General features: G+C 40.9%; 1 protein-coding gene and 1 long non-coding RNA gene across 3 annotated transcripts in view; one reads left to right on the forward strand and one right to left on the reverse strand.

Annotated features, from left to right (window-relative positions):
- Positions 1–885: 885 nt before the first annotated feature.
- Positions 886–2,711, forward strand: LOC138626883 (uncharacterized). The gene is made up of 3 exons (XR_011311329.1): positions 886–1,079; positions 1,590–2,073; positions 2,266–2,711. It is a non-coding gene; the product is annotated as an uncharacterized lncRNA (long non-coding RNA).
- Positions 2,712–9,046: 6,335 nt separating this feature from the next.
- Positions 9,047–11,124, reverse strand: part of zeb1a (zinc finger E-box binding homeobox 1a) — a 28,577-nt gene continuing 26,499 nt past the window's right edge. For both annotated transcript variants that reach the window (XM_069708840.1, XM_069708841.1), the window contains exon 8: positions 9,047–10,260. In XM_069708840.1, coding sequence (XP_069564941.1) covers positions 9,557–10,260 — 704 coding nt within the window. In that variant the 3' untranslated portion in view covers positions 9,047–9,556. The remainder of the gene's footprint in view (positions 10,261–11,124) is intronic.

Raw genomic sequence — 11,124 nt, forward strand, 5'->3', positions numbered from 1 at the left:
GCCAGGAGGGAGTTACAGTAGTCTAGATGTGAGATGACCAGAACCTGGACCAGAACCTGGACCAGAACCTGCACCTCCTTCTGAGTGAGAAGAGGACGTCTTCTCCTGATGTTGTGCAGCATGTATCTACAGGAGCGTGTTGTTGCAGTGATGTTGGCAGTAAGAGAGAGTTGACTGTCGAGTGTCTCCGAGGTTCTTATCAGTCAGGGTCGGGATAACAGAGTTGTTGAAGGTTGTAGTCAGGTCGAGGGTGGGAGAGTCTTTCTCTGGACATCTTTTATGTTGAGATATGGAAGTTCTGATGTGTTCTGTTGGTGTTCTGTTCGTGTTCTGATGCGTGTTCTGTTGCGTGTTCTGTTGCGTGTTCTGTTGCGTGTTCTGATGCGTGTTCTGTTGCGTGTTCTGTTGCAGGGTCCGATGCTGCCGGGCCTCCTCAGTTTGTGCAGGAAGGACACGATGTTCTTCTGCAGGTCGATGAAGCTCGTGTTCCTCAGAAGTTCACACTTGTTTTTTGGAGATTCAATGGAGACAGAACTTTAGTATCATTTCAAGCAGGAAAAGAAGAAGTTTATGAAAGTTACTCCGGCAGAGTTGAGATCTGTGAGAGTAAATTTTCTGTGAGGCTGAAGAACGTCACCGAGGCCGACAGCGGAGTTTATTCTGCTCAGTTGATCGGAGATAAAACAGAAACGCTGTCTGAACACGACGTGAGAGTTGAAGGTAGGTCGGTGATCATGTGACACGCGACAGATGATCTGCTGTCTGCTCTCTGACACTCTGCCCCCCCCCTCCCTCTCCAGCTGTAGTGTCTCCAGTTCACCTGCAGGTGGCGTCTGTGTCCGACTCCTGCAACGTCAATGTGACCTGCTGCACCGTCAACGTGACCTGCTGCACCATCACCCACTGCAGCAACTTCACCTGTCACAACGACACCTGTCGCCGGGAGGGAGGGCAGGGGTCAGAGGTCACACCCACCGGGGCTTCTCTCCACGTTTACCCGTCCGACGGAGCCATCTTCTGTAACCATAGCAACCACGTCAGCTGGAATACAACAGAGACTTCCTGCCGCCAACCGACCGGTGAGATCGACAGATAAACAACCGACAGACGATTCACAAACTGGATTTAGTTCAGTTCAAGAATTAATATTAATAAATAAAATGTTCCGTATCCAGAAACTTGGAATGCCGATTTTAGAACACTGTTTTTAAAAAGTTGTGACAGGGTCAACAAAAGACAGGAAAAGTTGTGTAACGCTACAAAAACAGCTGGTGGAACATCTGACAACTAATTAGGTTACCATGGCAACAGATCAGTAACATGATTGGATATAAAATTGGAAATCACTACATGGGCTCAGGAACACTTCAGAAACCATCGTCCATCATCCAGTTTGTTATGAGCGCTCACTTCCTGTACATGCAGCCTGTTATTCACTAAAGAGAAGTTGTTCTCTGAGCATTTCAATTTAGTGGAACTCAGAACACACTTTAATATTTAAACTCCAGGACACGGTCGGTCATATGATTTCAGTTATGTTGGATGAAGCAGGAACAACTTTCTAACCTGGTTTCTGTTTTTCTTTGCAGGCACTTCATCCCCTCAACGATTTGTTATTTATATCGTGGTTTCTCTGTTTTTAATTCTTCTGGTAGTCGTTGCCGTGGTTTTCTGTCATCGTCGGAGAGGACGATGTAAGTTCACATGTTCTACTAACATTCAGGATGTTTACTGCACACAAATGTTCTATCAGAGTTCATCGGGCGTAATCAGGAACCCTGTTTTAAATATTTCACATTTTACTTATAATAATGATATAAAGACTAATGTTTGACACACTGATGTGAATCTACTTCTGATCAACAAATGTTGTGACTGAAAGCCATCGAATGCAGATTTGTTCTCTGACTGTTCTCAGGAGCTTCAACTAAATAAAACATGAAATATGTACAAATCAAAGCTTGAATCATGTCAAGATGCAGAAATGCAGTGAAACCCTGATATGAATGTTTCTTTGTCGGACCTGCAGATGACCGACAGAACGTCGAGAACACCGTCTACGCAGTTTGTCAGGTCAAGGATTTGATTTTGATTCTGAACAGTTTAAAAGCTGCAGTTTTATGTTTTCTACATCTGCATGATGTCAGAAACAGAAACATTCACTGTTAGAGTTCACAGTTCACAGTTCAGAGTTATCTAATCATTGAAAATCAGATGTAAAGTAAAAGGAAGTTCTGTTAAATAAGTTGTGTTCTTTATTTCCAGGCGGAGAAGACCGAACCTCCGGAGCAGCTGGACGCTCCTCCAACCACCTACAGCTTCGTGGGGCAGGGGTCTAGATCCTCTGAGAGGAAGACCCGAGACGAGTCCCTCCCAGAAAGTCTGTATGCGAAGGTGGGAAAGACTGAAAGGTGCTGAAGGCGTCTTCAGTTGTTTGTATCGTCCCACAGTTCAAACTGAAGCCTGAAAATACCAGCAGGTTCAAAGTGTTTCTGTTATCCGGCTGAAGAAACCCAGATAACCACCTGGACAACAACTCAATACCTCAAGGTTAAAGAGGAGGAGCTTACAGCATCTAACCAATCACAGACATGGACAGGTGGACTGACAGCAGAGTGAAATTATGAGGAAAAACCTTTTTAGATATATTTGAGGCAGTTAAAGACGGAGGAAGGAGGAAGGAGGGAGGAGGGAGGAGGAAGGAGGAAGGAGGAAGGAGGAAGTATGGAGGAGGAAAGAGGAAGGAGGGAGGAGGGAGGAGGAAAGAGGAAGGAGGAAGGAGGAAGGAGGAAGGAGGAAGGAGGAAGGATTTGCTGGTACAAATTATCACCGACTGTGAAAATGAAGCTGAAGTTGAAAAGCTTAATAAGACTTGACTGTAAAGTTGATGGAGAGATCTGACTGTAATCAGGTGAATGGTTATTTAATGTGTTTTAATGTGTTTCAGTTATTGTGTTTTAATGTATTTTAATGTGTTTTCATGACAGTTTTACTTTCATCATTTCAGAAAAAACTGAAGAGCAAAACATAACAAAAAAATAACAACATAATTAAAGACGGGAAATTGCCTTCCTGTTGTATAAATACGACAAGTACAAATACAACGAGTACAACTAGTACAAAAAGTACAACAAGTACTTCAGTCTCTGCTGGACAATTATATCATTAAAATACACAAAGTAATTAAATCTAAAGGATGAAAGTCTCAATCCACACAGGACATTTTTTTTTATTGTATTTTAGACATGACTTACTGTTAGAGCCATATTTTGTGTTGATAACATGAGAATATAATATTAGAATTTGCTTATTTACTGAGGTAATATAAATCTTTCTTTTGACTTATGAAATAAGATGAAATGAATATGCTGAATTAATTAATATGTATTAGTTGTGATTGACAAGATGATTGTCAGCTGATCATCAGCTGTGATAGGGGAGAAGGGGGACTGAGTTTTGTTCTTCTTCACCAAACATGGAGGAAACATGAGGAAGGGGCATCGGTAGTCTTTGACCTCACGTTACAACGAGAATGTTTTGTAAACTTTTTTTGATTAATGTGAGAATAAACAGAACAACTGAACCGGCGACTGCAGCGTTATGATTTGGAGCGGTTTAACGTGTGAGTCGAGCGGAACTCTATTAAGATGGCACAGATTAAATGAAAAGGACACGGCCACCACAAAGTCAAAGACTCCGGACCCGCTGGAAGAAGCACTGTTTGATGCATCGATGACTGGAATCTACGTTGGATGTCCATAAATGAAACTTAAGGAACTTCCACGGACGGAGCGCACCGATTGCGCAATAACCAGCTGGTTTCCCGATCCATAGGCGGAGGCTCGTGAGTAAAACAACACCTCAAATGAAGGAGATGAACTGTGAACTCATAAGGATGATAGGATAAGGATATGTGTGGATACCTGTCAAAATAAAAAGCAACGGAGACAAATGCGTTTGTTAAGAAGCAATGTTTGGATTAAAGTTCCGATGAAAACAAAGAGAAAAGAGGTGATCAATAAAATGTGAACCTTATGACGAAGAGGAACGATGGTTGAAGAGAGTGTAAATATGGAAAATGAGTTAAAAACTCTTAGTGCAAGTTGCAGAGGGAGGTTGGGCGCTTGCACACGTAAAATGAATGAACTCAAATCACTGCTTGCTGATGGTGGAAATATTGAGAGGGTGTTAAGTGGCATGGAACAATTTAAGATGACACTCAATGAATTTAAAGAATCTCATGCTGCAGTTTAAAAGCTTTTATCTGCAGAAATAAAGGAAAAAGAGAAAATGGAAATTTTTAAGAAATTCTTGATGGAAGTGGATTTATGGAAAACGTCATCATCAGATCCCCAGATACTTATTGAACCTCATGGTAGTATTTCCAATGTGTCTAAACAGTCAAAACAATCCAAATGTTCAAAACAGACAATCAGCAACCTCTTTGTCAATATCATCAACTCGTCTTAAACGAGCCACGGAGAGCTGAACTACAAGCACGCATGTCTGCATTAAAACAAAAACATGCCAACATTGTCAAGGAAAGCACGTGAGTATTCTACACATTGCCAAACCTGCAGAGAATGAACCACATGATAAAAGAACCAAACAGACAAAAGGATCTGTAAGTGGAACTCTTGTCCCATTGGAAGAAGAGGAAGATATCGGGGCTGGAAAACACTGCATGCTTTCAATAGTACCAGTACAAATAAAGGCTTCCAAAGGCAGCAAAACAATGTTAAGCTATGCATTTCTTGACCCTGGCAGCACAGCAACGTTTTGTACAGAGAATCTTATGAGACAACTCAATGTGACAGGAAGGAAAACTAAAGTTCACTTGCAAACAATGGGTCAAAATAAGCCAGTCAATAGTTATGAAATAACAAGTGGGTGATGTTGATGGGAAAAACTTTATTGAGCTACATAAAACATACACTCAAACAAAGATACCAGTGACAAAGGGGAACATTTTCTCTCAGAATGACCTCAGCAGGTGGCCTTACTTGAAAGAAATACAAGTGCAAGAGATTGATGCAGATGTGGAACTCTTAATTGGAGTAGATGTCCCAAAGGCTATGGAGCCCTGGCAAATCATAAATAGCCAAGGCAATGGTCCATAGGCCAGAGGCATCAGTGCATTTCATTTGAACAACTGGAAAACCTTCTTGTAAACCAGTACAACACAATTTCCCAGAGAAAGGATGGGTGGTAAATGGAGCGCTCAATTTATCTTCAGCTGTGGACAAATATAGGAAGGCCAGAGGCATCAGTAAAATAATTCATTTGAACAACTGGTATCTTCTTGTAAACCAGTACAACATAGCATTCCTATAATATGATATAAAGTCACACTATCTCATGTCGTCTAAAATATGACTAAAGTCACACTATTCATGCAGCTGGTATCAAGTCACACTATAGCTAAACTGAAATGATAATCACTATAACATGTCGTCTAAAATATGATAATAAAGTCACACTATAGCATGTCGTCTATAATATGATAATAAAGTCACACTATAGCGTGTCGTCTAAAATATGATAATAAAGTCACACTATAGCATGTCGTCTAAAATATGATAATAAAGTCACACTATAGCATGTCGTCTAAAATATGATAATAAAGTCACACTATAGCATGTCGTCTAAAATATGATAATAAAGTCACACTATAGCATGTCGTCTAAAATATGATAATAAAGTCACACTATAGCATGTCGTCTAAAATATGATAATAAAGTCACACTATAGCATGTCGTCTAAAATATGATAATAAAGTCAAACTATAGCGTGTCGTCTAAAATATGATAATAAAGTCATACTATATGTCTAAAATATGATAAAGTCACACTATAGCGTGTCGTCTAAAATATGATAATAAAGTCACACTATAGCGTGTCGTTTTAAATATGATAATAAAGTCACACTATAGCGTGTCGTCTAAAATATGATAATAAAGTCACACTATAGCGTGTCGTCTAAAATATGATAATAAAGTCACACTATAGCGTGTCGTTTTAAATATGATAATAAAGTCACACTATAGCATGTCGTCTAAAATATGATAAAAAAGTCACACTATAGCATGTCGTCTAAAATATGATAATAAAGTCAAACTATAGCGTGTCGTCTAAAATATGATAATAAAGTCACACTATAGCGTGTCGTTTTAAATATGATAATAAAGTCACACTATAGCGTGTCGTCTATAATATGATAATAAAGTCACACTATAGCGTGTCGTCTAAAATATGATAATAAAGTCACACTATAGCGTGTCGTCTAAAATATGATAATAAAGTCACACTATAGCGTGTCGTCTAAAATATGATAATAAAGTCACACTATAGCGTGTCGTCTATAATATGATAATAAAGTCACACTATAGCATGTCGTCTAAAATATGATTATAAAGTCAAACTATAGCGTGTCGTCTAAAATATGATTATAAAGTCAAACTATAGCGTGTCGTCTAAAATACGATAATAAAGTCAAACTATAGCGTGTCGTCTAAAATACGATAATAAAATAGCGTGTCGATACGATAATAAAGTCACACTATAGCGTGTCGTCTAAAATATGATAATAAAGTCAAACTATAGCGTGTCGTCTAAAATACGATAATAAAGTCAAACTATAGCGTGTCGTCTATAATATGATAATAAAGTCACACTATAGCGTGTCGTCTAAAATATGATTATAAAGTCAAACTATAGCGTGTCGTCTAAAATATGATAATAAAGTCACACTATAGGATGTCGTCTAAAATATGATAAAGAAATGTCCAAAATGTGGTGAGAATGTATTATTATTATTATTATAATCATATCAACAGTCTCCAACTTGTTTTCTACATGTTAAATAACTGTTTCTATGAGTTAGTTCTTCTAACTGATGTTCATAATAAACTGGGAGCAGAAAGAGAAGCGCTCAGAGTTGCGTTCTTACACTTTATTGTGACGGGAGTCATAAAAACAGAGCAAACCTAAAATAAACGATACAAAAAGACAGTGGATGTACAAACAGAGGACAAACAATGAGCAGCTTCAACAGGACGAAGGAACGTTGGCACAGAACAGAAAACAGGACGATGTCAGTTTGGCTTCAAAATAAAAAGGGGGAGGAGTTAACGTCTTCATCACAACATGCTTTTAAAAATCACAGGAGGTTCAGAATTCAGTAGCTTCATAACGACGAGCGGATGCACATGGAACACTTTCTACTTCACTTCATTCCTCTTTTTTATTTTTTTTAGCTTAAAAGTCAAGTTTACAGAATACAGGATTTATTTTTTCAAATGTTTTTTTTTTGTTAAAACAAACTTCACCTCCCAGAACCACATGTTGGGATTCCTGTTTGTCTTCAGATTATTTCATACTAAAATATATTATTGTATCAATTCATACTACAGTAATGTACACTACAATGTGTAATAAATAACCATAAAAGAAAATATAAAAATAAGACACATAAATATAAAAAAGTCCTCTAAAAACTAAACAGGTATTTGTTTTGATGTGAAAAGGGTTCTAATACTGCCATCGATGACAAAAACATAAACACACAAAGAACGAATAGAAACTGATCGTAAACAGCTGAAACAGAAACACGTTCACGGTTCATCACCCAACGCTCGTTTTATTAAATTTAAAATCATCGAGAGGGAATAAATTCATCCCGTCCGTTTTACTTAAACTGATCTGGAGGTGTTTTTTATTTCTTCCTGAGCCAACGTCATCCTTTTAGAGACAAAACGATAATTTAACAGATTAAATAGAAGTGGAAATATTTGATATTTTAAAGGTCCCATAATGAATGAAATGAGATTATAAAGCAGATCTGAAGAGATAAATACTGTTAAAAGTGGCAAAACTGTGCCGTTTGGACTTCCTGTAAATTTGTGATGTCACAAACTCAGTAATGTCATGCGTCTCTCAGCCCCGCCCACTGTCCGGCCTCTTTTGTGGAGGAAAACAGCAGTCGATTTTTGTCACTAAGCTAACAAGCTACAAGAAAGCCTGTGGTTGGCCTGCACAGGTGTCACTCAGAACGAGTCAGCTAATCAGAAGAGACGGTCACTGACATAGACGTGTCTTAAAGAGACAGACACACAAACAGCCTGAGAGGAGATGGAAAATAAACGGATAACTTTGTTATCAATAATTCTCTCATGAATGTAAAAACTGCAGATTAAAGTCTAAAATATGGGACCTTTAAATATTGTTTCCCACCTTTCTAAAGATTCACTTCCACTGGTGATGTCATGTGGAGCCGTGGGTCGAGGTCCCGCCCACACATCCACCCCAACAAATGAGAGCACACAGCTCAGAGCAGCTGTCAATCACGGCGTCCCGCCCCCTTTCAGAACACCAACACCTGAACAACGATCATGAGAACTCCTGAAATGGCAAAATCTTTCTGAAGAATGTGTTTGAGGTGTACTTTCATTTGTTGGGTTTGTTTTGTGTGGCCGACATCCACAGCTCTGCTAACATGGAGGGGGCGGGGCTTATCGGCTATACTGCAACCCGCCACCAGGGGGCGACAGAGACGTTTAGAGGAACTTTGGAAGACCATGGACGTTCAGATGTGACTCGGCTGCTGTGTGCAGGTGAACATGAGTGAACGTGGGTCTGCGTCAGTAACAGAGGACAGAATAATACTACTAATAATAATACTAATAATAATACTACTACTAATAATACTGGCTACATGTGTGAAGAAGAAATAATAACACTGTTCAATGGCACTTTAACAGCACACAGGTCTTGCATAAGGCTGGAGGCATCGGGCGGATCCTTCAGTATGACTTCAAACTAACAAGTAGTCAACCAAAATAAGGAGAAGAACAGGCGCCGCGGTTCTGGGCCGCAGCCCGGCCTCAGGGGCGGAGCCTGTTTGAATCCTCACCTGGAGACTCCGCCCCTCCTCGGGCTGCGCTGCGGCGCCGAACCGAGGCACATGATGCTGGCTTTGAGGTTGTGACTCTACCTTCCCTGATAGGACAGATTTGGTTATGGCGTACAGAAGCCGCACCCCCCCCCCCCCCCCCCGACAGAATACTTTGATTTCTTTAAGGCTAACAGTCCAACTGAAAGCAAAGGTAATGCTAGCTAGCAAAGACAAACACAAACACCACCGCTAGCTAGCGTACACGGTAACACTGAAGGGCGTACGATGCATGAGGCGTGTATCCGCAGGTAAACCAGGAATACTGTAGTGCAGAGGTTTGTTCGTAGAACTCAATAAAATACTGATTTAGGAAACTTCATTGGCAATAAAAAGGTATAGAAATCTTTCTCATCTTTACAGGTTCAAATGTTTTGGACAAGAAAAAGATTAGTAACACTGACTGGAAACAAGCGAACATGTTGATGCTTCTACTTTAAAATCTGGACTTCTATAAACAACTTTAAACACTCATATTTCATTTTTCACCAATAAAAAGTCACTGTTGGGGTTTCTGTTTGAGTTCAGGCACACCTGGGTGTTTGGACACAGTAGTGGACCGATAGGATCAGGCAGGCCGCCGCCCACCGAGGACGGAGCTCCGCCTTCATTTGGCCTCCCTCACCTCCCCCTCCTCCAGCGGCTCGGCGCCGTCCAGCTCCTCCCTGAAGCTTCTGTCCGTGTCTTCGTCACAGTCTGCTGTCTCTTCCTCCTCCTCCACGGGCTCCTCCATCTCCATCCTCATCCTCATCATCATGTCCTCCATGTGATTCTCCCCCAGCTCCACCTCCACCACATCACAAACAAACTCCTCCTCCATCCTCTCCCTCTGAGTCTCTTCGTCTAACTCTTCTCCTTCTTCTTCTTCTTCCTCCTCCTCCTCCTCCTCCTCTCCCTCCTCCTCGTCAAAGTTTCCCTCGTAGATCTCACACTCTCCGTCGTCCACCTGCACCACCCGGATGTCGTCCATGCACATGGCCTCGTCGTCCTCGTCTTCCTCCTCCTCGCTCTCCCTCTCGTCCGAGTCCAGCTGGGAGGGCGGAGTCGTGGTGCGGCTGTCCGACTGCGGGCCGGCCCCGCCGAGGTCCGACTGGACCCGGCGGGGCCCCGAGCCGGAGCCGGGCCCCTCCTTCTTGCAGTAGGAGTAGCGGTGGTTCATGTGCTGCGAGTACGAGCCCGAGTGGGAGAAACGCTTCCCGCACTTGTCGCACTGGTACGGTTTCTCCCCCGAGTGCAGCCGCGAGTGCTCGATCAGGTGATGCTTGTGTTTGAACGCCTTCTTGCACACGTTGCACTCGTGGGGACGTTTTCCTGCAGACAAACACACCTTAGATTATACAGGATTATAGGCTATAGATTAAAATGATATATACAGATTACAGGTTATGGATTATGTAGGATTATAGGCTATAGATTAAAATGATATATACAGATTACAGGTTATGGATTATAGGCTATAGATTAAAATTATAGGTTATAGATTATACAGGATTATAGGCTATAGATTAAAATGATAGATTATAGGTTATACAGATTATAGGCTATAGATTATACAGATTATAGATTATACATGTAGATTACACATTATAGGTTATAAATGATAGTTTATACAGGATTATAGGTTATATATTATACAGTAGTATAAAGTTGCAGTATTTCCCTCTTCGGGTCACTAATGTGAACTAAATTGTGGTTCTTCCACCTGGTCCAAACATCGGACCTTCATGAGGTGAATCTGAATCCCTGCAGAGAACATCACATTCAACGATGTTCTCACATCTCTGATTGTTCTTTTCTTCTTCAGGTTTGTGGTTGTTTCCAACCGTGCTGTTAATTTAGTAGAAAATTATGTGAAACTGCATATATTTATTAGGAAATGTCAAATTTGTTTGGATTCAAACCACCAACACATAAATATTACTAAAAGTGTTTCTGAGACTGTCGGAGTGAAGTCGTTAACAACAGGAAGAGGAAGTGAACTTTTAACCTCCGCAGGTCCCTGAGGAACTGCTGACTCGACTCTACAGACCGTCTGATAACAAGCTCTGATCAGGTAGATGCATGTGAACACCTGAAGGACTGTCATGTGATCACGCTCCGTGGTCGCGGATGACGTCATGCTACACAGCAGTGACGCTAACCGCTAACAGACTCCATGAAACCTGATTCCAGTTT

This window comes from Brachyistius frenatus, unplaced genomic scaffold (assembly GCF_029030835.1).
Source record: "Brachyistius frenatus isolate BFR_SWC_R1_liver_20210118 unplaced genomic scaffold, ASM2903083v1 Contig_79, whole genome shotgun sequence".
NCBI lineage: Eukaryota > Metazoa > Chordata > Actinopteri > Embiotocidae > Brachyistius > Brachyistius frenatus.